The sequence below is a fragment of the Rhynchophorus ferrugineus genome, unplaced genomic scaffold, assembly GCF_030347505.1.
Source record: "Rhynchophorus ferrugineus isolate W39M unplaced genomic scaffold, kcgeb_rfMv2 rfM3, whole genome shotgun sequence".
NCBI lineage: Eukaryota > Metazoa > Arthropoda > Insecta > Coleoptera > Curculionidae > Rhynchophorus > Rhynchophorus ferrugineus.
Genome location: NW_027472582.1, coordinates 57190501 through 57216541, shown reverse-complemented (window position 1 = coordinate 57216541; position 26041 = coordinate 57190501). Strand labels below are relative to the sequence as shown.

Genomic DNA, 26041 nt, shown 5'->3' with positions numbered 1-26041 from the left:
GTATATGTCGATATTCCAAACCAATGAACCACATTTTAGTATCATTGCATTGCAAAAAATTAAGTTTTAAATATATTTCTTGTTGGATATAGTAAGGGAAATATTGATATAAACCTTTATAAAATTATTTAACCAATTGAGTTTCAATATTATATTTGTAATGTTGTTTCCACGAAACCAAAATAGCTGTTAAATTATTAAAGTTCGGAAAATCGTGCTTAATGGGACCTGTTATCTTCGCTACAAAATATAAATGAATCTGATATGATCATGATGCCATACTGGATACAAACTGCCAAAATTAAAATTAACCAATTTATTTTCTGATAAAAAGTATTCTCAATCTGTTTGTTTAAAATATAGCCTTGAAACTATATGAATGTTAATATAATGTGCCCTGTGTAGGAGTAGTTCAGCCTGTAATCAGAGTCCCGGGCTCCAAATATTCTCAAAAGCTATGATTTGGAATATCCGCTATACCGATATCTTATTATTAAATATTGAGAAATACATTCTGGTATATCAATTCCGTACTCGCTTTGCTTGTATATTAATGCAAGTACAACAGAACAATAATAATATATTAATTTCGCATTTTAATTCGAATTTCACGTGTTGATAAAATATTGCTTTTTGAAGGGAAAAAATACAGTTGAAGCAAAAACTTGGCTTGATGCCGAGTTTCCGCACATTGCCCCAGAAAAACCAACCATCAAGGATTGGTATGCTAAGTTTAGACATGGTGAAATAAGCAATGAAAACGGTGAACGCCGTGGACGCCCAAAAAAGGTTGCTACCGACGAAAACATTTTAAAAAATTCGCAAAATGATTTTGCATGACCGTAAATTGAAACTAAATGAAATATCAGATACTCTAAAGAAATTAACTGAACATGTACATCACAGCTCTGTGCAAAGTGGGTGCCGCGCGAGCTCACTTTTGCCCAAAAACAACGACGATTTCGGTGAAGTTCGATTCGGACCAGTGTTTGAAGATGATCAAGCGTAATAAACTCGAGTTTTTGCGTCGATATGTAACAATGGATGAAACATGGCTTCATCGTTTCACTTCGAAGTCCAATTAGCAGTCATCGGAGTGGATTGCACACGATGAACCCGCTCCAAAGCGTGGGAAAACGCAACAGTCGGCTGGCAAGGTTATGGCGTCTGTATTTTGGGATGCGCACTTCGAGAAAAAGAAAGTACTGCTTCACCAAGACAATGCACCGTGTCACAAGGCAGTGAAAACGAATAATTTTCATTGACTAACTTGCAAAAGGAAGGACGATCAACAGACTATTACATAGCGTTATTGGACCGTTTGATCGACGAAATCGCAAAAAAACGGCCGCATTTGAAGAAAAAGAAAGTGCGTTTCCTCAGGATCTGGCCTCCAGCCATTATTTCCTATTCTCAGATCACAAAATAATGCTCGCTGGGAAGAAATTTTCGTCGAATGAAGAGGTGATCGCCAAAAATAAAAAATAAAACCTATTTTAAAGCAAAGGACAAATCGTAATACAAAAATGGTATCAAAAAAGTTAGAGGGTCGCTATAATCAGTGTATCAGTCTTGAAGGGAATTATGTTGAATAAAAAAACTAATTTTGCCAAAAAAATGTGTTTTACTATGGTAGGCTTATATAAATAAGAAATACATCGAACTCATTTTCTTTAAAAATCATTTAACCGTTAAAAATACCATTTTCCTGCTGCGGTTGTAATTTGAACCTTTACCGATTACATCAAGCGTAAAAAAACGTTAATAAGAAATTGATTGTTTCGTAATTTCACAGTTCCTACCATTCAATGAACGAAAAAAAACACCGTTGGGCAATGAATTTACACTTAAGCATGGTAAGCGGCATTATCCTTGCCCAATAGTTCAAAAAAATGAAGTGAAACATTTATCAAATAAATTCTTCAAAGAAATATCTGTGTGCCTTGTAATCTACGTAAAAAATCGAAGGTTGTCTACACATAATTTCAGAATTTTATCTTTGTTAGCTTTGCTTCATTTTTATATTTTCATTGTACAAATAAATATATAAAGATGATTCAACTAAAATTTGCAATTTTATTGCAATCTAATAAGAATTTATGACTGCCTCTTAAATAACATGTTATTTACTTATAATTAAATATAAGTTTTGTATTTTTACTTAATGTACATAAAATTGCATTGCATAGTATTTTTTCGTGGCTCCATTTATGATGTTTATATTTATTTTCAAAAAATGTAGAGGATATTTGTTAAATAAAACTATATATAACGCCCCGGCTTCGCACGGGTGCAATGCTGATACTAAATTAAATACACTACAGAAAAAATATGAACGTTGTATATAAAAACATAGCGGCCCGCTCCGACTTTGCACGGGCATAAAATATATATGCCTATGTCACTCAATGAAAACATGATTAAAATCGATCCAGTATTTTTGGTTCATTCATTACTGCCCTTGGCCTGCGCGCATTAAATTTGGAGTAAAACAATTCCTCTTCCCCTATACTTACTATGAAGATTTCCTGCTATCTTTGGAATATCTAAATTCATAAAATTTTTATTACATTACACATTTTTAAACGCAAATTTTAAATTTGTAATATCTCCGAAAATATTTGTTTAATTTACATGCTGTAAGGAACCATATTGATCTATATTAATTGCACACTGTATTTAAGGTACTTAATTCGATAAGGATTAATGCCGTATTGCTTAAAATAGCTTCGTAAATAAGCCATTTTCTCACGTAAAAAGTAAACAATAAAAATGGTTAATGTGGGTTATCCCTAAAAGATAAACATATACCATCGCGGACTTTTTTGTAGACCTTTTTATGATGTACAATACTGTAGTACATTAATTTGATCTAACTCGTAGGGTTGGGCAGCGTTTTTGCTAATTGCTAAATAAGCCTAAAAAAATAGGTTAATTTACGACATCACGTTAGAAACCTCTAAAATTAGCAATGTTGCCTTAGCATGTGTTATACATATAAACCTTCCTCTTGAATCACTCTATCTATTGAAAAAAACCGCATCAAAATCCGTTGCGTAGTTTTAAAGATTTAAGCGCACATAGGGATATAGGGACAGAAAAGGCGACTTTGTTTTATACTATGTAGTGATATGTGATACCGCCCTGACTATCCGGTCATCTATTTTAAAACTACTTGAATGGTGAACAAGTGAGACGGCTTAATCTGTTTTCTAATATATAAGAACCCTCAGGGTCGCTTTATATCGTCGTTCAAGTCGCCTCTTCTTTCCATAAAATAATTTAGTAATAAGTAAAGTACTGTTTTTTTATTTAAAACATTAGAGTATTTGAGAAGTTATTATATATTATTACGTTATTTAATTGAAGGGAACATAGCAACTTAAGTAACTGGGAATTGATTGTTCAGCACGAGGTAACTACATAAAAACTGTTTTATGATTTTCAACTGACCAAGGACACTTTTTAATTTATTATTACATTGTTGCTAGTCGTTGCCGATTTGCCATTGGTAGGATATAGGTTTTTACAATAACTTACAGCTAGGCATTTAAGTAGTGTGATCTTACTTAGTCTCTACTGTAATAATGTTCGTACATTAATTACACTACACTACACAAAATCAAATAGTTCATTATTATTCTTAATTTATTCCAGTGTTATTCAAGAGTTTCAACATTTATCAGTTCGATATCAATCAAAATTATGTTTTTTATCAATCGGTTTACTTCAGTCTCCCTTTATGACTTCGGTATGTTGAGGAGCGCATTAAATTGTGTTTACTGATTACATTGAGAAAGGCAAAATTATATTACAAGTGTAAAAGTGAGTTTAATTTTTTTATATTTTATATTTTGACAAAAACATGTACCATTCAAGGAAATCATCATTTTTTTCGAATATCTATTTAGACCACTTTTATTTTCGATCGTTTGTTTTTTAAAATGGTTTGAACGATATGTAAAGTGAACTAGACTAGATCACTGCTTCTTTTTAATTGTGGAATTGATCGCCTTTGTGAATACTTAGCAACAGAAATAAGTACAATGAATGGCAACATTGTTGGTGTTTCTTCGTCGGCTGTATTTACCAGATATGGCATCTTAATATATCCAAGGGCGGCTAGAACTCTATGTAGAGTCCATATGTAAGGATGCGACGTTCAGAGTCACTAGCTTTGTCACTATAATTTGAAGCATACATAAACGCCACCGAAAGTGCTTTCTGCTGCTGGCTCTTGGTGGCAGCGTGATCTTTGGCTTTTTCCCTTGTGCGCATTACACATTCATCATAACTGGAGCTGGAAAAGTGGGCACACACCAGCAAGAATATGGCTTATCTGTTTATTTATTTAAAATTTGGCTTTATCCTAGCGAGGCTTACCAATCTCAGTGGCAGGATCTCGTGCGTTTGGTTCCCTTAATCTCAGTGAACGTCCATTATTGTTAGTGTTAGGGTATAAGCTGGTATGTCATGTGTCGTACCGTATACACATTCCATACTTCATAGTTTATCCATTGAAAATTTGTTGCTCAGGTAGGTTTTCATTATGTTTTCGGAATTGTCATCCGACTACCTCGACATGAAGATCTTGTACGTTTAAAATTGGCTTTATTTATTTATTTATTTATTTACGTATTTATATATTAGAGATATTGGCTTTACCCTAGCTAGTACTAGTAATCATAGTGGCAGGATCTCATGCGTCTGCTTCCCGTGATCTCATTGCACGTTATTTATTGTTAGTGTTATTGTCCTGGCATAGTTTATCCATTGAAAATAGGTTGCTCACATACGTTTTCATTATTTTCTCAGAACTGCCAACAGACCACTTCAATATCAAGATTTCGCACGCTTTAGAATATATAGAATTTGCTTTATTTATTTTGCCATTTATTGTGTAAGTAGCTGTTATATATTTATGTTAATCTTTGTTTTTATTTATTTAAGATGTTAAAATATTTTATATTGTTTTATTTATATAATTTATATTTTACGCCCTAGTAATACAAGTTCACGTAAACAATTGCTGCATTTTGTTTTGTCTGAACTGTTTGCCAGCCACCCAGTATAGTCCCGATTTGCTCTCTAGTGACTACTGAAAATAATGTTCAAGGGAACAAGGGTTGGGTTAAGAGGTAACTCACGAAATAAAAATTCATTAAAAAAAAAAGAAGCTGCACTGAAAGAATTATCTTTAATAAAGTTAAATTTTACATAAAATGTGTTGTTTTAATAGTGTTATTCCATGGTTTATCCAATAATGTGTTTAAGTAAACTATTGTTTATTGAAAATACGCTATGAACTAATTCCAACAAATCAATTATGAAACGAACAAATTGTAGCGACCTTGAGGTATGAACCGATAACCAAATAGAACCCGATAACGAATAGCTGGCAACCCCGAGACGTCTATCTGGAATGTTATTGAAGGGTTTTCCATTCATTCAGTAACCGACCATCGTTTGGTTTAGACGTGCCACCATCGACTGCCCAAGCCTCGTCACCAGGTAACACCGCTGCCATCCGTTTTATCTATTTTGTATTTTCCACATTTTATATAGCCAATAAATAACGGTCACATTATGTAAACACTACTGTATCATTTCGTCTTACCTTAATTCACCGAAACCCTAAAAAATAATTAATTATATCGGGTACAAATAATAATTATTCAAACAAGGCTTGGTCCATTTTAAACTTGTTTTGAGGTTTTTCTAAATGATGACTGGACAGATAAAAAGAATTCTCTATAAATGGTATAGAATTTATACATGACTGGGTATTTTCAGTTACGTCATAGGTTTAGAGAAAAACTTAAATGTTCTAAATTCTGCATCCTCATATCCAAAATTCCTCTCAGTGTATCAAAAACAGAAGATATTTAACATAAGTATTATAATTATACATCATTCTATGTCGTTGGGTTTTCCCCGAAAATGAAAGTAATTTGATACGATTTTATAACCACATCGCGTCAAAACTGATTCATCTACTAAATTATCATAGTAAGCTTAGAAAACATATTTGTTTTATTGACAATGTAAATAATATTTTTACATCCAAACTATTATTAACGTCGGATACTTTTGCTTGTATCTTTTTTCATTGGATACTGTCAGTGGGTGGGGCTAGAATTATTTTCTGACCTAGTTCGCTTTGTTGAAGGTCCGTGAAAGATTCTTTCGGTACCCACCCATGACTGACAGAGCGTTCACCTCGCAGGCGGCTATAAAATATTAATCTAAAATGAAGCTGGTCGTTAGTAAATTCAAATTTGCAACAGCTTACTTTTCAATTATATAAAAACTTTCTTTTGGGATTCCAACGAGTTCATATATATGGAGTAGTGCGAAATAATTAGCGTTCCTTGAATTCAAATTTTAATCTCAATCAGTTTCAATGCGCATTTCTTTCAGCACTCTAAGAAATACTTATATTTCTTGGTAAATAAAATAGAAACATTCAATAAAACATTTTAATGATCACTATCTTGAGAGTGCACAAGGTGCTACAATGGTGATTACAGTAACATTCGTCTGCCAACTACGTCAGCAAGATACTCTTCGAGAAAAAATTTTTTGACCGATCTAGTTTTTTTAAATCTAAATATATTTCTTACATTATAAAAAAACTTTTAATTATTTTTAATTAAGTACCAATTTTAAAAGTTTGGTGCATTTTAGTACCTAATATTAAATTTTTATTAAAAATATCACAACTTTTTAAAATATTTAGAAAACATCAATATTTTTGGGCCATAGTTTTATTGTTTCTTAAACATATCACTCAAAAAAATATCGATATTTTTTTCTAGATTTTGTTCTCCGATGTATCGATATTTTTTAAATATCTAAATCGATATACCGATATTATAAAAAAAAATCTCGGCGGCCGACACCGATATGATTTCCAGTTAAGGCATCAGCCTTCGTATCCAATGAATATACATCTCATCGTTTCCATCGCCCGGTCCAAATACCACGTCCGCCTCTATTTGAGAATGAGTCATCAGTTGCCCTCTACGCAATTCGACATCAATGCTGTTGTGCATTTTCTTACAGATGACCGAAAATTTCAACAAATATCAAACATCCAACCAAATATTTTTTTGTTGATGTCAGTTGCAACGACATAATGATGATGATGCAAAACTTGATGGAAAAAACATGTAAAGAACTGGAGTTAAACTGTAGGAAAATGTATTGGTTCATTGGAAGAAAATTACAATTATCAGTATATAATAAATTGCTATTATATAAGCAGATAGTGAAACCTATATGGACACACGGAACACAATTATGGGGATGTTCCGCGAAAACTAATATAAATACAATTATACAATACAAGTTTTCCAGAACAAAGTCCTGAAAAACATTGTAGGTGCGCCGAGATACTACAGGAATGATTATTTACATCAAGACCTTCAGATACCGACTATCACCCAGGAAATCAACAGAATTACAAGAAGACATGAGAACAGACCCCATTCTCATGTCAATATCGAAATAATACAACTCTTGAATAGTACCAGAACAGAACACAGACTCAAAATAATCAACCCATTTGATGTTGTGCGGTGTAGTGTAGTGAGGTGCATTTAACAAAAAAGCAGTAATATTATTACATAAACATTATTACACTAAGATAGAGTATCTTAGATATAAACCTTGATTTAAGTAAAAAATATAAAGACAAATTGTAGGTTAGTCGGCCACGACTAGTAAAAATATAATAAATATATTATATAAAAAAATAATTTCAAAAAATTAAATAGTTATTTTTTATTTTTATAATACAACATAAATATAAGGAATCCAATAAAAAATGATTTTATCTTAATGCACTCTATCGGTGCGAACTCTAAACTCGTATCGATTGTCGACCGTACGCGACCACGTTGTCCACCTCAACAAGTGACGTCAGCGGCCCGCTCCTCCGCACGATCATCGCTCGGTCATGCCTCGACGGCGTGGCTGGCCGCGATTTCGCGGAATCCGCGGACTGACTCGAACTTGGACCTGGCGGATTCGCGGACGACCCACTCCCACGCTACGTGAGCGACTAACGTAATCAGCGACGTCAAGGTTACGCCAGCGACGTCAATAGCAGCGGTATCGCCGGATTCGCTCCTGCTATGGGGTGCAACTATGATAGACATGCAGCTGCAGGCTGCGGAGGTATCATCGACCTATCGAAATTAACTCAGAGTTGCTAGCGAAAAAAATTACCAGCGTCATGCTATCATCAGTGTACATCATCATAGTATTTAAGTTAGCTGCTGGTTTGTGTTTATTTATCCATTGATTACACACAATAGTTATTTCGTTTTACATTCGTTTCATTTTGACTTTATCTTTAAGAAATAAATATAGTCTAATGATATAACAATAATTTAAAAATATACATGACAGTGAATAGAACTTGATGACTTTAAAGGAGTATTAAACTGCTTGTACTTTTACGTACGAAGAACGATTTTTTAGCTTCATTAATAACATCTATAATTAAACAAACATATATACAATTATATATATATATACATATATATATATATATATATATATATATATATATAATTGTATATATATATATATTGTTTATAAAAAAATTAAATTATGAAATGTTTAAAATTAGCATACTCCGCCATCTTTCAGCCAGCAGGAGAAATATAAACCCACTCTTTTCTAGCGACCTCTATTGTAAGCTAGCTAATATATATTATATCAGTTGCAGAAATTCCATAATATAGTAAAAATTACATATTTATATATATAAAAATATAGTATTTGTAAGCTATATATTCACATATATAGATTAATTAATTCTAGCGCATACCTAAATATTCTAAACCTCCTATATTATAAGATTATTCGTTATCCATGTCCGAGGACACCATTCAAGGAAGACTTCAAAATCAGCTCAATCACGCAGTCCAGTGCTTTAAATTTTGGAGGTTGCAAAACAACCCTTAAAAAGCCCAGGTCATCATTTTCCTTAAGAAACATTTTGCAAATTAAAATCGACACTACATGGTTCACCATCACATGGCTGAATCTTCTTCTTCTTCTCTTCGACCGACGATTCGGTTGACATTCCCAAATCTAGGAAGCTATCCAGAAAGTTTCGGAGATATCAAACCTGCTAGAGTAGTGCCTGCTACAGCACAGGAGCTCTGCAATTTTAGCAGACGCACTATCTCCATCAAATGTCTATTTTACAAGATGTTAATTCGGCCCGTTCTCCTCTACGTACCTTCTTCAACTTTGAGACACCCAACTAGACGTAAAGTCTTCAAGTTCTCCAAAATAAGCTTCTAAGAAGAATTATTAACGCCGGTTTATCATAAATAATGAAATGCACAGAAAAATTGTTACTGGATAAAGTCAAGGATTTTATGTTACAAGCCTTCCATAAACAACAGCTCAGCTCAAATACTTCTGAAAACGCGCTTGTTCGCGAGCTGGTCCACATACTAGGAGCCCGGATGTCTACTTTAAGCTTGCGACACCCAACCAGACGTAACGGCTTCAAGTTTTCCATTATAAGCTTCTCAGGAGAATTATTAACTCTCCATGATTTGTCAGAAATAATCAAATTCACAAAGAAACTGACACTCCAAAGGTCAAACATTTTATGTCACAAGCTTTCCATAAACCACAACTGAGCTCAAGTACTTGAAAATGCGCTTGTTCGAGAGCTGTTTCACATGCTAGGAGCTTAACACCGTGTCATCACTAACCTCCCCCTTTTCTAGGCTAAAATGACATTGTCTTTACAATTAATTATTACAGACCAAACAATGTTTCTCTTTGTTCCTTTACATTAACATTTATAGGTTTTATCATTTTTCTAATACACAAAGTTGGAAAATTACGAAAATTAACATACAGTTATCCTGTTTCTAAAAAAGCCCTTGATATATTGACAAAACATGTCATATTTAGAACAGTACTTAGGTGTAGTACCTGTATATTTACCTCAACGGACATCCACTTTTAATATCACTAAATTAGCACTTACCTGAAACAATGGAAAAAACATAATAAGTTATTAGAGTATTACAAACGACTATATTACTAATATCGTATAGTTAATATAATAAAATGTGAAAAAACGCAGACATTCTATTTTTATTTGAAATTGTATCATGTTGATCATATAAAAGCTTATAATCATATTGTATCGATAAAAAGGCAAAAAATACCTGAAGAAATCTTAAAGTTTATTATAAATCTGCTGTGGTCCCAAGTTGATTCCAGGTCAGAACATTATTAATCGTTCATCGTAAATTGCCTTTATACTGAACAGGAATCGTGATACATTTCGTTCTGTTGCTCTATCTGCAACATATCACAAATATATTAAAACTGAATACAAAATATACAATATGGAAAAACATACATAATATCCATAATATACGGTTTTGTCCTGCCCCAATATCAACATAATGACACAATAGCAGGTTTGATGATACCATTGACCACCGTATAGACTAAGCCAGACCAAAGACTCGGTGCATTCGTAAATGATCTGGAATTTAAAAAAATTATGTTTAAAAGTTGATATAGTGGAAATATGAGAAAAAACTTCGGTCATTTGTTATGATCATGCTGGTGACAGACAGTGACTAAACTTAAGGAACAGATTTCACGTCATTGAAGATTCACCTTCGATACTCAAGTCTCGATATTCAGAAAAATCCTTTACAAAAAAGCGAATGTAAGTGATGTACGAAAGTTTGCGTAGCTTTAGCAAATCATAATGTACATCTATTAGATTAGGTACCTGAACATAGAAAAAAATATAGGATAGTTATTTACAAGCATCTCAACTTCACTTTAATTCACTGACAAGCGAACCCTAAGAAGACTATCAGTAATCAATTATAAACTTTTATGAATTTCTACTTACCTACCGCAAAGCACAGAAAGGCATTGTAAAAAAGCAAGACAAGCCATACCGAACTATATGTACCACCACAAGTGTAATCTTAATACATATAAGGAACTAATATAAAGTTCCTTTCCCAATTTGTACACTGGAATGCGACGTTGTCAGTAATTATAGAAAAATGGTACTTTGAAAATATATTATGACAATGGACATTTTTGATTATATAGTTTGGTTAATATCAATTTAATAACTGGATGTGTAAACACATTAAATTATGTTTAGCATAAGTTTACATTAAATTTATTTTAAATAAATAAATTATACATTGTAATCAAAATAAAAAAATCTGGTGGCAACATTATATTTGCATCTTGTGGGGTTGGAATATTCAAGGCACACTTAAGTTTAATAAATTGTATGATATTATTGGTTAAAATATATTTAAACTTCCTTAATAAACATTTTCTATATTAATATTTAATATTATGAAAGTATATACTATATTCAAAATGATAACTTAAAAATAGAAGACAGTATTAATACATATCAAAATTTGGATATCGGCACGGTCAAATAATAAAGAAATGTCAAAAGTAATAAAATTTAAGTTTTAGATGGTATATCAAATTGATCCAACTAATTTAAGATATTAATAACAAACTAACTCTACTTCATTTTTGATGTTTAATAATTGAAAATTTAAATTGGTTATTAATGTTAATGTTAAAGTTGATATCAATTCGTCTAATTGCACTGAGAAAGATGCAGAAATAGCACTGATTTCTTCACATTCTTTCTCGAGTATTTGAAATAAAACTACTTCTACAAACTGCCTTGATTTAATATTGTGCATAACAATTTTTCTAAGGCATATATAAATTTTTTACATACTAAATTAAATATAATAAAACATATAGTATAGATATAACTAGATAAAACTTTTAATCACTTAAAATAGTTTATGTATTTCTTTATCATTAGGGAATAGAATGAAAGCAATTTCATTAATTTTTATAACCATTATTTAAGTCTCGCATATTTTCATTTTGACTGCCTACAAAGTTTTACGTTTCTAAAATAAATTTAATTATATTTTGCTCACATAAATGTCACTTATTGAGAACTGTACCCGATTTGAAGATTAAAATTCAAGAAACCTTTTTTATAGTGTTTCTCCTTATCTTAAATTTGCATTTATATTTCACCTCTATTTTTGTGGTAGTTTACTATGTAGGGTTCTAATTTTAAATTATCTATGTGGATAATACGTAGTAAGATTTTACAGCTGTCTTGGTTTCAACGTATTATCTGCTGCTATCGCTAGATGTCGGATATAGACAGAAGAGACCTATTTTTTCAATGGAAGAGACTAGAACCTTTTAAAAAAAGCTGTAAACGATTTGTTGTTATATAAGCAGGTTAGATAATCCTATTATCAATTATAAAATTTTCTATCTCTTAAGAGTATCTTTATATTAATTGTATGACAACATATTTCTATTTTAAATATTTTACTTTAAATTTTTTTTTATTTGGGCGTAATCGACTTATTTCGATTATAGCGCTCATCATCAAAAACAGTGGTTATGTAACAAGAATATATTTTAGGTTAGCTTAGGAAAAGGTATTTTGTAGAAATATAGAAACAGTTTTTGCATTAAAAATGGCAACAGCAAGTAATAGTAGAGGTTTAATAGGATTGATAAAGAAGGGATGGAATGAAATTCCTGAAGTTATGGGCAGTTGCGTCGTTGGATTAATTGGTAATAATGATTTTATTGTAATCTGTCAATTAAATATGTTTGTATTGCTTTTCAAAGGTTTGGGACTTACAGCAAATGCACTTTATCACTACTATGCAAATGATGGAAATAACAGAAAATATAAGGAAATATATACTGTATACCGTCATGATGATCCCAGAGTAGCAAAGTTAAAAGAATAAGTTTTACTCTAATGTAATTTCACAATAGTTTTATTAAATTATATAATGTATATACAGTTTCGTTAATTAAATGTGTATTAAAACAATAAATGATACAATGAGAAACCTCAGATATCATTACTAATATAAATTTTACATTCACAAAAAAGTAGAAGAGATTGAAAACTTAGAGGATGTGGTTTAACTTTACTAATTTGAACAATAGGAATTGGCGATTCTGTACAAAATTTACACTGAGGTTCGACCATTTTTCTTGAGTCTTTTCCAGTTTGGTATGATTCACATTACAAAACCTACATTTAAATCACAATAATAAAATCTACCCTAGTTTAAAAAAATAATTGTAAAATATTTAGGATATTATATAGAGACAAAACACTAATTAGACTTAAAACTAATTGAAATATTAATTTTCCAAAAGTTGGTTGTTGGAAAAAATATATGATAAATCACTGATTAATTAAAAATTAAGTTAAAAAGATAGATAAAAATTAAATATCAAGAGAATGATGAGGTTAAAACAATTTTTACTGGTTTTTGTTTGAATATAGCAACTAAACATATATATACCTTTGTAAATAATTGTGTAAATAATAAACAGCAGACTACAAAAAAGTGATACGAATAATTCAGTGTCCACTGACGTTAACACCATGAGAAGAACGGACTTTTATCTTGGAAACGTTGTGTAAAATTGAAGAATCGATGATGGTGGCCTTGAGATCTGAAAAATAAACAAAATTCTTTAAATATTGCAGAATATAAGTCTAACTGTTTAATGTATTTTATAATGTTATTAAGGTTTATGTGTACAATAATACCATATTCTTTGCATGTGCTACAATATAGCTTAGTAAAATAAATAAACAAAAATTATTGGAAGGACAACTTCTGATTGATCACATCAATCACGTCAATTTCCTTCAGGGCCAATTAGTAATGCTGTAATGAAATTATGTCATGGAGGTTCAATAAGATTTTCATTTCAAAGTGAGACGTTAAGAGGATGAGTTAAAAACAGTTATGTGATTTTGTTAAGTTGTTTTTGTTAGTAACTTACTATACTTGCTCTTAAATTAAACTGAATAAGTGGGTTATGACTATCGCAATTGGTATTCTTCTTAATATAATGGGCCTGCTAAACAACTGAGTAAAGTTGACACTATTACTGTATACAGTACCTTATTTTTTATATTATACTTTCTTTAGAAATATGATTTCCTGATGATTACATAATGTGTCGTTAAGACATCATCCATATCACTGTCGGTGCTAAATTTGGTTCGTTGAATACAACGATATTTAAATACTCGTGAAATTGACTGAACATTCCCGGTGTTTTATCATTTCCAAACTTTTTATCAGCGTATAATCATAGGTATGTCATTATAGACAGAGAGCTAACATAATACAGCCTAACTAGTGTTAAGTAAAACAAAAGAGCAGTTTTTTGAAAGTCAAGGCTACTATCATCATAGTTACATTGACAATCTGTATGTATAAAAACTTAGCTTGAGTATGTATACAGCATTCAAAACTGTTTCCATATACTTTTTGCCGAGGTTCTAACTACATTGAAAATTCTAAGCGTATAATTATAATTCAATATTATAATTATATTGAATTATAATTTTTCATAATTCCGTTGTAATGGTTATGGAAGAAAGTGTTTTGCGAATAAATAAAAAGATTAAAAATTGTAAGAAATTCATTTGGTTAATAAATATTTTGATAAATACTGACTTTTCAACAACAACTGCCGGCATCTGCACTAACTGTACTGGTGACTTTCCGTCTTTGAGAGCCTGTGTTAAATTTAAAATCTGCCCGCGCATAACGGACATCTGCCGTTCATATAAATTCCGATCGAAACCTTTATCTTGCTTAAACAGCAAATACAGATCATCACAGAGATCCTAAAATAAGGTAGGGTCATTGCGGTTATTAGAAAAACTAATAAAATGAAACTCACCTGTACAAAATTCATATCGCTCAGCAATGGTAAAACTAGTTCTTTGATCTCCTTTCCAAATGGGACTTTGGCTTGGGGCAACCAGGCCCAATGATAAGGGTAGGCTCTCCAACTGTCTGGATGTTTATAAGGGAAAGCTAACCCATTATCGATGGCAGCTATTCTGATTTCAGGCATATTGACCATGTTCCAATCTGTAGAATCGGTTAAATCCACTTGAGCACTCACTGTATTACCATTTACAATTAATGGCTGATCATACCTAAACACATATATGTTTATTATTGCAGTATTTGTATTTATACCAAGAACTTTTGACTAGTAAAATGTGCATATTTCATTATAATTTTATATGCACAAGAATGGCAATAATATACCTTATAAGCCAATTATCATTTCCCCTGTCGGTATTCCTAATTATATAATCTAAAACAACAAGTCTTTCAAATTGAAGTTGGAACTCTTTTGCAATTGATGGTGCCAACGGTTCCACCTCAAACTTAGACAGCCAGTAGTGGGCATCTTTATAATTGTCTACAAATAGTTGGAAGGAGCCAGACTGTAAAACTCAGTTGTTAATTGATGATATACATTCAGACACATATAAATATAAATTACCTTTGGAGGCAAACCGATTCTATTAAATCTTAGTCCTACATTGGGAAATTGTTCCATAATTGCCCTTTTTACTCTAGCCTTTTGCCTATCTATTCTTAAGTAATTAAACGTTTCTGACACCAATTTAACTACCTATAATACCAGGAAATATAAAGTCCAGTTATCTTAATAACTTATAATAATTTACCCTAGTCTTCGGTACAATGTTTAAACCTAACTTATTATCCACCAGATATGCTGCCGCTTCTGAAAGATAACCTTGATTTGGTATGAGGCAGGATCGACCAAAACAACAGGGACAACAAAGCTTGTGCATCCATTTTGTCCATTTTGGATTTAATCGTCCATATGGCTCTTCATCTTTTGGTTTAAACACAGCTATAATTTTCTAAACAAATAATGTTTATATTAAATATTAATTATTTTTGATGTTAAAGGTCAAAATTTTTTTAGATATCTCATTAAGAGATTATATTAACTTTTTTTTTATCAAATGTTTCATTCATACTTATCAAAATATTTACAAATATGTGATTTAGATATACGTGTGTTTAGAATTAATGGTCATATTATAAAAATGTGGAATATAAATTTCTATTATATTTCTTATGTTAAAAGTATCTTTGGTAACTTGCTTTGTAACAATTGAAATATAAAACCTGTTGAAATATCAACAATAAGAAAGGAGAGTTTATAATATTTTGACCTTGATAGTTAAACAGAAAATACTTTAAAAAAATAATTTTATTTAGTAATAAGACAGACTTTTCAATTAAATAATTATTATAAGTAACTTCATAATAACAGATAATTTCTTAAGGAAATAGTTGCCAGCCTAAAATTATAAAATTATTATAATGTATAAATCACACCAAAGAGAATGATTAAACTTTACAATATCCTCTCCCACAAATGATTCATATTACGTGATATAGGCTTATAGCAAACAGTTTCTAACAATGTTTTTTAGATACATCAGCCTTAAGCCAAAATTAATAAATCCTACTTAATTTATTCTTACCCCTGCAGAATTTTTCACAAAATATGACCCACTAGATCCTTGTGATATTCTTTCTGGAAAAATTCCATTATCAATGGCTGTTTCTGCTTGCCATACAAGCTCACCAAATTCGAGATCATCTAAAATATAATGATGTAAAAACATATTGATATATGGAATATTGTGAAATGTTAAATGTCAAGAAGTTGTCTAAATGAAAGCAAATAAATTTATTAAACATGATACTAAGTAATAGTCTTAAAAATACCACTGCAAAGTATGCGTGTGCAACAGTCCATATAGTTACACAAGAATTTATAATTAGTTTATTTTCATTCAAAATAAATATATTGCGCTACCTGGAAATTGATTGTAGGAGACCTCTAGCCCACCAAGGAGGGGCTGAGACTCTCTATTAATTCCCGGTGAATCCAAGTTGCTGTCAAAGGCCACCTCAGGTACCAAAGGAACGTCCTCTGAATCACTGCACACTACTGTCAAGGCACTTCTGGGCTCGTTATCGCCTGTATTCACTAAGATGCCTATTGACTCACTCGCACTCATCACCCAGCTAACAGTATTCTTTTAAGCATAAGGTATTGAAATTAGCAAAGTATTTAGCCTGAAACAAAAATATTGTGCTTAATATTTGATCACAAAAGGTTCAAAATGATACAGTATTATATATCTTTAGTTAAAAATATTTTGTACATTTTACAGCTTAGATTAATATTTATACGAACTACCTTCATAGCGTAACTTTATTATATATATATAATTAAAAACACGGCGTATTAAAACCAACCTTTTGCGATTTAACATTTATGGTTTCTTCTATTATTTAATGTGTCAAGAGATAATTAATAATAATGTTATCCTTTTTCCATTAACAGAACAAAAAAAGTGACTAAATCATTTAAACCATTAATATATATTAATTACTTCATAGTGTATACTTAACAAAGATTCACGGAAGAAAGAAATCATGACACTATTTGGACACAAATCAACCAGCTGATTAACTGCTAAAATCTTCACTAGTGTCAAATATGAATATGAAGGCGCTACAGATTGATAAATATATTTCGTTTTTGTATTTTTGCACTGTCAAGGATATCGTTTTTAAAAATCTTAACCATATCAATTACTATCGTTCTATTTCCTTAATATGCTAAAAGATTTATTCAAATATATAATGGTTCTATTCTAGTATTTATCTTCTTCACAACAAAATTAGTGGCACTAAAATTGACACTTTTTAGTTTGTTGAGCCGGGTTTATGTCAGTTTTTTAAAAACTACTCAGAAATAAACACGTCAACTTTCTGGGATTAACTTCTGATAAAGACAAATTAATTAAAAAGAAATGGAAATTCAGCTTCTTAAAATATATTTCACAATTTCAATAATATATTTCTTAGGACATTTGTCAGGTTTGTTTTTATTTTTGCTTTATTTTGTCGTCAATTATTGATTAAGTTACAATAGCAGTTTACTTAGTGAAAACATTGAAAGAAACACGTTATTTATAACATAAGTTTTATAATGAAATGTCTCACTTTGATTTTTTAGAGGCTCGACAGCAATTTGTAACATGCGGCTCAGTTATAAAATTAATGAATACAGATTATCGAGTTAGGCTACATTCACATGATGTTAAATATGGAACTGGTAGTGGTCAGCAATCAGTAACTGCAACAGAATTACAGGAAGATATAAACAGCCATTGGCTTATAAAAGGTGCTACAGGGAAATCATGTCTTCGTGGTGATTCTATTCAATGTGGATCAGTAATCAGGTGATCATTGAAATCATTTTATAATTTGATTTTTTTGTACTAAGATAAGTATATAATTTAGATTAGAACATATAGAAACTAAAAAGAATCTTCATTCTCACATCTTTTCGAGCCCATTAAGTGGAAATCAAGAAATTAGTGCTTATGGGGATGACAAAGCTGAAGGAGATTCTGGCGATAACTGGACATTAATTTGCACAGGTAAAGATTCTGTAATATGCACCCTTATGACTTAATGCTAATTATCTTTTGATTTGTAGGTGATTTGTGGAGGCGTGATGATAGTGTAATGTTTAGACATGTTGATACACAAATGTATTTAGCTGTTTCTGGCAGAACTTTTGGAAGACCTATTAATGGCCAAATGGAGGTTGTTGGTGTAAAAAGCTCCAGTGGTGCAGTTCATTGGCAGGCTATGGAAGGAGTATTTTTACATACACCAGATGTTAAACATCATATTCATCAACATACAGAATTGTAATATCACCCAAAAATTTATTTATTATATTACAAATCATGTGAAGTATGTTTTTTTAGTAAATTCTTATAAACTAATAAAACAGTATACTTTGTATCAACAAACAGAATTTGTGATTTGTCTAGACAAAATACACTGCTATTCTGTGGATTTTTAGCCCCTTATAAATTATTTCAACATTTTTTTAGCATAGTAATATATTTAAAATTGCTGTAATATATCTTGTTTCACTAGTCACTAATACTTTTGTTTTGAATGATAAAACTGAATTTAGTTAGATATATAATCTAACTCTAGTTTATTCTATTTAAAACCGATTCCTAAAATTTATTTTGTACAAATACTAGATGTAGTTGGCAATGTATTAATAAAAAATATATTTAGTAAGATATTTGTTTTTTGTAGCTGCTGATTTGTCCTTTCCTTGTCGCCTTTGTTTTGCCTGTAATGCTATTTTCTTATAGTCTGTAAGAATGAAGTTTTTTAGATTATTCAATAGTCGAAAAGGTTTTGCATATGAAGATGCTTATTTCATTGGTTATTATTACATTTTGCTGTTCTTTTTTTCCTATCTTTATTCTTTTTGTTTAACTTATGTAGGTATTGTTCCAGTCACTATATGGTCACTATAATTTTATATACTATTTACCTTTTTGGGAAAATAAACATATTAGTAAATAAATAATTAAATTATACATTCTTGAATCAAACAGCAAAAATCAATATAAATTATATTTACAGATCTAATCTGTATACTGATTACAATCAATTTATTTAGAACTAGTAATAAACACATTAAGTTCTGAACAAAGTTATTTCTTTGATTCCAAACGGGAAGAAAGCTCACTTAAAGGGAATGTATCCATTATATACATGAACTTAATCAAGTTACAAGTGTTTAAATCTAGTTAGTTTATTAATCAAACAAAAATTCGTACCGCTCGGATCGGACAAGCGCATGTGGATACTTCCGCGCTCTCTTCCGCGTATTTAAAGGGATTGACGCTCGACGACGTCTCCAGTGATACGAGCGTCGCGGCGCTGTTTTCTCATCGACGATCACCTCCCGTGCGACGGACGATTTTGATTTTGTTTTCGTATATCGTTACACGTAAAGAATAATTTGATGATTATGGTATTTGGACAACCTTTCCAGATGGATCGTTTCTAAAAAGTATGTTAGATTTACTATTGTTTCATTTTAATTATAATAAGCAATTGAATTGTTTAAACTATTTTTATTTTTAATATTAATTTTTATGGTCAGTTTCAACAATAGGTTAGTGTAAAAAATAGTTAATGCAATATTAAAATAAAATATGATAAATATAAATGAATCTTGAACTGATAAGAAATTATAAAAAATAGCGTTAATGTATATATCGTATTTCAGGTTTTTATGGCTTTGTTTTTTTATATCCTTATTTGAATTCTTTCAACAATATATAGGCAACGTTTTAACGTTTAGTTGTACACTTGTTATGCTCGTGTTGACATTGACAGGGAGAGTAACATGAACATGAACAGGGAGATTAATGTTTTTATGCTAGTTAGTGGGTGTTAATAGTTATTATTAGTGGTAATTATAAATTAATAATTTAATACATTTTATTGGTATTTATTTTTTATAATATCATTGTAATTGAAACTGCCATGAATCTTTCAATTTTTATTATAGAAGTTGCATTAAGCTAACTTCTACTATATTGGTATATTTGCGTTCATTTTGTTGTTACATGTATGATATATTTATATTTTTTGTTTGATTTTTTAGATATAAGTTAGTTAAAAGTATATCTTGCTCTTGAATTACTTTGCGCATTGAATATACTTTCAATTATATTTTAGCCTGGCATTTGTTTGTTTTATATGTTTTAACATAGGATAATATGAAAGATGGTTGCAATAAACCATACAGTTTCTTTACATTTATACTACTATGGTCAAAGCTAAATATGCTTGGTTTTATATTTCTAATATAAGTTGAGCGTTATTAATGATCCAACTTAAACCAAACAACTAGAAATTAATAAATTAGATGGTTCAAACAGAATGTTAGGCAGACATTGTCCATTTTGAATCTCACTGTTCTGATAGATGAATGATATGGTGGATTGGCATTTTATTTTGGATCCTTGTAATAACAAAAGATGTGTTATTTTGATATGAAGTTAAATACTTCATACTTAAATCAGAAATATAACTGTATATTTCTGAGTGATAGCAATGGACTAGTAATATATGTTATATGCATTTTTTACGATTTCTGTAGATAAATAATGTAATTTATAATAGAAATATAATTAAATAAGATGTAATGTGACCCTTAAAACGATTATGAAAACTTACTTAAACTTAAAACAATTAATATCATCATGCCTTCTAAATAAAAATGAATGTTTTAATTTTATAGGATGCTGCTTATCTTGAATAATAATTTGGCTCTTAATTATTCTGCGGCTGATTTTTTTTTGAGAAGCTTAATCGGATTTTGGCCTTTCTTTTCGTGTTGTTTCGATCTGGTAATTACTAATTTCAAGCTACCATGGGACATTGCTGAAAATACTAGACATGGCTACCAAATTGCATTTAATTTGTATTTATTGTTTCTTAAAATATATTACTCTTGTAGGAAACAACTGTTTGATACATTTTTTGACTTTTAAATTCGCCTCAAAATTCGCAATTATGAATTCCAATGTAATGCGTATAAGAGTGTTTTTAGCCTCCTTGTAAAGCAGCTCAGTTTTGACTTGTATTAATTTAATTGATTCGTTGAGTTCGTCGACTATTAATATCTCAAGCATATACAATATCTCTTCTCTACTTTTTCGATATTTTCGTTTTTACATTATTTTTAACATTCTGAAGAGTTGACTTTCTCTTTTTATCTTAATCTATGGTGTACTCTTTTTCTTCACTATTCATTTTTCAAATGAATATACTACCGCAATTTTCTTTTTCGTATATTTCTTATTATTTATTTACGTGTCAGTCTGGCGTTTCTTTGAGTGTCGCAGCATTGACTACTCGTCTTTGTCTCAGATAATCTCTTTAATTACACGCCATTGTTATCTATGTTAACTAGAATAGATAAATAATATCTAGAATTCTCAAAACGTCAAAATCTTTGACTTAATTCCTTCGCTATCAAATGACTTGACGAATTTGTTTCCCACTGCTTCATTAAGATGGAAAACACTAGCAAATTTCAAAGTTGTCACAACTCAACACTAACAGTAACAATACGATGCTAAAGTACTTCTTCTCTGAAGGAACGATTACAGACATGCAAAATCACATTTTTAGGTTCTTCCATCATCAATTCATATGGCACCTAACTTATTTGCTTTTGAATAATTTTCTTTCGAAATGGTTCTTTGATCAACATTTAATGATCTCCTAATTTTTTTGTCTTGGGCTTGGATGTTTATACAGAAATGCCTTGAATCCTTTTATATTCATATTTTTGTGTACGACCTTAACAAAATCGCACCATTGAATCATCGGTATCAACTACTACAAGTGGTTCGATAACTATATATTGTTATTAATTCAACCTATTAAAAAATTAATTATAACTAACTAATTATTAACTTCTAGCAAGTAAAGTCATGCACAGTCAGCCAATAAGAACTTGTATAGAAAACAGAAATTTTATATAATTTACTTTATTAGATTTATTGAAAATATTAATTAGAGCGAATTAACATTTTTAATATAATATAGTACATATATCGCGACGTGGGTTTCTCAAATTTAATTCAGATGGCCCTTGAAAATCAATTATGGTTACATGGACGTCATCAAGCGTTCCAAACAAAGAGGAATTTTAATATGTTTTAATTACATTGGATGCCTGCTGTCCTGAATAGTAATTCACCCTTTAATCACTTTGCTGCTGATTTTTTTTCGGAAACTTAAACGAATTCTGGCGTTTCTTTTCGCGTTGCTTCGATCTGGTAATTACGTGAATGGCCCGGGAAGCGCCTTTTGCATTTTTCGCCCATTTATTGCCTCCAAATTTGAATAATCAATGAAGGGTGGTGGCTGAAAATTAGAGCTTTAGAGGAGAGGCCTTCAAAAGTACGCGTAATTACAATTGTACCGGTCGATATGTTTTATTTATAATGATTTCAGATAATTTTTCCGGCTTTCATTAATATTCTACTTGATATATATGGTAAATGTAGATTTGCTTTTTAGTATATTAGGCCTATGAATTAGTTTTAAAGGATTTTTGTTAATTTGAAGCTTTATTGTGAAAAATCGCTATCGTGCATTTTATTCAAAGTATTTCATATGGATAGCCGCTACCTTTTCCGGTTTTAGTGTACGCACTAATATCTCTCACACTTAACTGATTAACAAGTCCATTGTGATCCACTGACATTTTTTCGAAGTACTTAATACTTACACTTTGAATAATACTTAGTTATTATGGGTTCTAGAAAGATATCACGCTATATTATCGACTATAGCACGTAACGCTTTGTTTTGAAACCGTTGAATGATGTCTGTTAGATTTGCTGAAGTAATTGCCTCAAAATTGGATTACGTAAGTCCAAATAGGTAGCTTTGATTTGCGTTCGATAAGCCAATACGTTTGGTTCAGTTTAGGTTCAAGTTGCTTTTCTTTAGCAAGTATGCTACAAGCTGTCAACTTAACTAAAACCGACAATCGGGATATAATTCAGTAAAAGTATTGGATGGGCGTCGATTGCATAGTTACAGCGACAAAAGTAATGAGTATCGAAAATCGAAAGTGCAATTTTGATGTTTACATACCGAAGACTAGACTTAGACTTCGAATACCCACCAATAGATATCCCTGATCAAAAATGCACAAGTATCTAATAGAAGTAACAATGTCTAACCGATAGAATGAGATCTTTCATTAGACGTTTCTCTACTCCATATACATCATATTTCTAAAGTAAATTAAAGAAACTTCCTGTTGGCGTAGTAATTGGACCTAAAAATTTGAAAATAATGAAAAAATAAAAACATATATGCCGGTACAAAATTAATAATACTTCGAATTTATAGTATTATTGACAGATGTCCAATTCTTCGATATAGACAATATTCGATATATGAGACAATTTTTTTTCGTCCTTTTTGCTGAAGTTTGGAAACTTATTTCTTCATCCAACATTTGTTTGAGGGTACCTATAAGTGTGGTGCCTTACGTGTGCCAACACATTGGCTGAAAAGTCCCAGGCTTGACACAGACATGGCGCTTGTTTTATAGCATTCACCGCTTTTTCAGTTAGTAGTAACTTTGAAAAGAATGCTGTTAAAATTCCGTAATATTCTATTCGTAAGTTTGTAAGTTATTGTGATAAGCGTGACACTATTTTTGTTATTTTCGAAACATTGCTTTGAAAAGTTTTATAAGGACTCCGGTCCATCAGAAACAACAATAAAATGTTGGTTTGCTGACATTAAACGTTGTCGTAGAGACACCGAAGATGCAGAACGTCAAAATGAGGTGGTAACACCAGCAAATATCAAAAAAGTTTTGCTCATTATTGGCCAAGAGCAAATATGTGTTGATGATTCTAAGCAGTTTTGGCCATGTTTAAACGTATCAAACTGGAATTTTTGCATCGATATGTGACAAGGGATGAAACATGGATCCGTCACTTCACTCCGGAATCAAAACAATCGTCATCTGAGTGGACAGCAACTGGTGACAGGGTTATTGAAACAATATATAAATTGTTCTACAAAAATGGTATTGAAATGTTAGAGCGGCGTTGGAATAATTGTGTGGCTTTTGATGGAGATTATATTGATGAAGCCAATTTTGTAAAAAAAAAACGTATTTTCTTTGTTATGTCCGGGAATTTTCAGCTTACGTGTTGTAGAGAAATGTTTGTGAAACAGTTGTTTATCTTGAGACTTCATATTCATGGCATATTCACCAATAGATATCGCTGATCAAAAACATGTGTAGGAATGTTCGTCAGGTCGGTTGATCGGTCTAAATGTGTGGTCGTCGATGCGATTGTTTGTCCGAACACTCACTACTATTTTAGGAAGGAATTTGCATGAGAACTAAAAATACTGGTTAAATAAAACTTGTTTATTTTAACATCGAATGATACGTATGGTCGACGGGAGAGTGGACAGGATATTAGGTTAGGTAGAGGAAGTACGGTAGCGCTGTGGAAGTGGTACTGTTACAAGGGGGTGGAGAAAAGAAAAGAGAGCGAGACGTCGTCGTGATGGTCTTTTATAGCCTGGAACTGCATAGTACCAATCCACCGGCGTTACCAACCTTTGAACTTGTTGTAGGTGAATGCGTGGTGGTCTAAAGGGTCGTGGCGGTCGCCAGACATGCATGCACCTAATAAAACAAACAATGTTTAATCAATGTTTCAACGAACAATGTTTTCAATAGACATTCCTATACTTCTATAAATGGATTAAAGAAAGTTCCTGCATGCGCAGTAATTCGATCCAAAAACTTGAAAATAATGAAAAGATTAAAACATATATGCCGATACAAAATTGGTAATATTTCAAGTTTATATCGCTGACAGATGTCTAATATTTCGCTTTAGACAATACTCGATATATCAGTTTTTTTTACTAGACTTATTTGATTACTTTGTAATTTTTATTAAATATAAGAAGCGATAATAAATACGTTACTTTGTAACGACTTGTTAATAATAAGAAGGGAAAAGTCCCAAAACCATATTTCTGGACAATAAAATTATATTTCCGCACAATACCCTTCCGCTTAAAGGGGATTTTTTGCCGTTGTCCTTTCCCATCGAACATGATTTCGTCCTCTTCCCTTTTTCCATTCCTGGAGAGTTTTATGCCGACGACCCACTTAATCCAGATGAAGTTTATGGCCCGTACACGTGCACTATTTTTCCTAAAACTGCAATTTACAAGACGTATTAATCTTTTGCATAAGATATTGCGCGGTCGTATCTTTTGAGATTTGATGTATGTTTGGTTCTTACGCGAGCTTACGCTATGTAATTAGAAATTAGATAACCTTAGGGAAATAAAAGTAGATTTTAAAATATTTTGTTCTGGTAATTATTAATCATTTATAAATATATTTTCAAATAATTAGTAAGTTAGAGTAACAAACATTTTATTAAATATAAATTTCTATTGGTGTATATTCCTTTTTTAAATTATATCTGACATTAGATATACCTTGTACAATCTTAATATACACAAGCAAGACATTATCATGGGCGATTCCTATAAATTTAAATACTGAATACTATAAAGTCAAATGTTAATATAAAGTAACGTTTTATAAGTAAAAATATGACGAGGTGATATGAAAATCCGCAAAA

General features: G+C 31.1%; 5 protein-coding genes and 1 long non-coding RNA gene across 9 annotated transcripts in view; 3 read left to right on the top strand and 3 right to left on the bottom strand.

Moving 5' to 3' along the window:
* Positions 1-10242, bottom strand: part of ush (Zinc finger protein ush) — a 614796-nt gene extending 604554 nt beyond the window's left edge. Inside the window, exon 1 of the mRNA XM_076400899.1 lies at positions 10209-10242. The gene's annotated coding sequence lies outside the window, so the exon portion shown is untranslated. The remainder of the gene's footprint in view (positions 1-10208) is intronic.
* LOC143194251 (uncharacterized) lies at positions 5184-8308 on the bottom strand. Of its 2 annotated transcripts, none has more exons than XR_013005273.1 (2): positions 6869-8308; positions 5184-6789 (listed from the first exon to the last, which is right to left on the bottom strand). It is a non-coding gene; the product is annotated as an uncharacterized LOC143194251 (long non-coding RNA). The 2 variants fall into 2 exon arrangements; XR_013005274.1 differs by having other exon boundaries at positions 5184-6776.
* A 1988-nt stretch (positions 10243-12230) lies between the features above and the next one.
* On the top strand, positions 12231-12947 carry NdufA3 (NADH:ubiquinone oxidoreductase subunit A3). 2 transcript variants are annotated; one of them, XM_076400908.1, is made up of 3 exons: positions 12231-12315; positions 12506-12660; positions 12718-12947. In XM_076400908.1, the coding sequence occupies exons 2-3, from the start codon at positions 12561-12563 to the stop codon at positions 12840-12842; spliced, it is 225 nt and encodes a 74-aa protein (XP_076257023.1). In that variant the 5' UTR covers positions 12231-12315; positions 12506-12560; the 3' UTR covers positions 12843-12947. The 2 variants fall into 2 exon arrangements, with proteins under 2 accessions (XP_076257023.1, XP_076257022.1); XM_076400907.1 differs by lacking the exon at positions 12231-12315 and having other exon boundaries at positions 12474-12660.
* Pi4KIIalpha (Phosphatidylinositol 4-kinase II alpha) lies at positions 12857-17458 on the bottom strand. Of its 2 annotated transcripts, XR_013005269.1 has the most exons (10): positions 17238-17458; positions 16792-17054; positions 16454-16572; positions 15620-15820; positions 15433-15564; positions 15192-15373; positions 14815-15076; positions 14586-14758; positions 13413-13566; positions 12857-13135 (listed from the first exon to the last, which is right to left on the bottom strand). XR_013005269.1 is itself a non-coding variant. In XM_076400903.1 (9 exons), the coding sequence occupies exons 2-9, from the start codon at positions 16994-16996 to the stop codon at positions 13488-13490; spliced, it is 1353 nt and encodes a 450-aa protein (XP_076257018.1). In that variant the 5' UTR covers positions 16997-17054; positions 17238-17458; the 3' UTR covers positions 12857-13487. The 2 variants fall into 2 exon arrangements, 1 of the variants encoding a protein (XP_076257018.1); XM_076400903.1 differs by having other exon boundaries at positions 12857-13566.
* Positions 17459-17704: 246 nt separating this feature from the next.
* On the top strand, positions 17705-18948 carry LOC143194248 (stromal cell-derived factor 2). Its single transcript, XM_076400906.1, has 4 exons — positions 17705-17864; positions 18004-18229; positions 18291-18430; positions 18490-18948. Exons 1-4 carry the CDS (start codon positions 17798-17800, stop codon positions 18708-18710), a joined length of 654 nt encoding a protein of 217 aa, XP_076257021.1. The 5' UTR covers positions 17705-17797; the 3' UTR covers positions 18711-18948.
* Positions 18949-19765: 817 nt separating this feature from the next.
* Positions 19766-26041, top strand: part of Schip1 (Schwannomin interacting protein 1) — a 612769-nt gene continuing 606493 nt past the window's right edge. The window contains exon 1 of the mRNA XM_076400854.1: positions 19766-19881. The gene's annotated coding sequence lies outside the window, so the exon portion shown is untranslated. The remainder of the gene's footprint in view (positions 19882-26041) is intronic.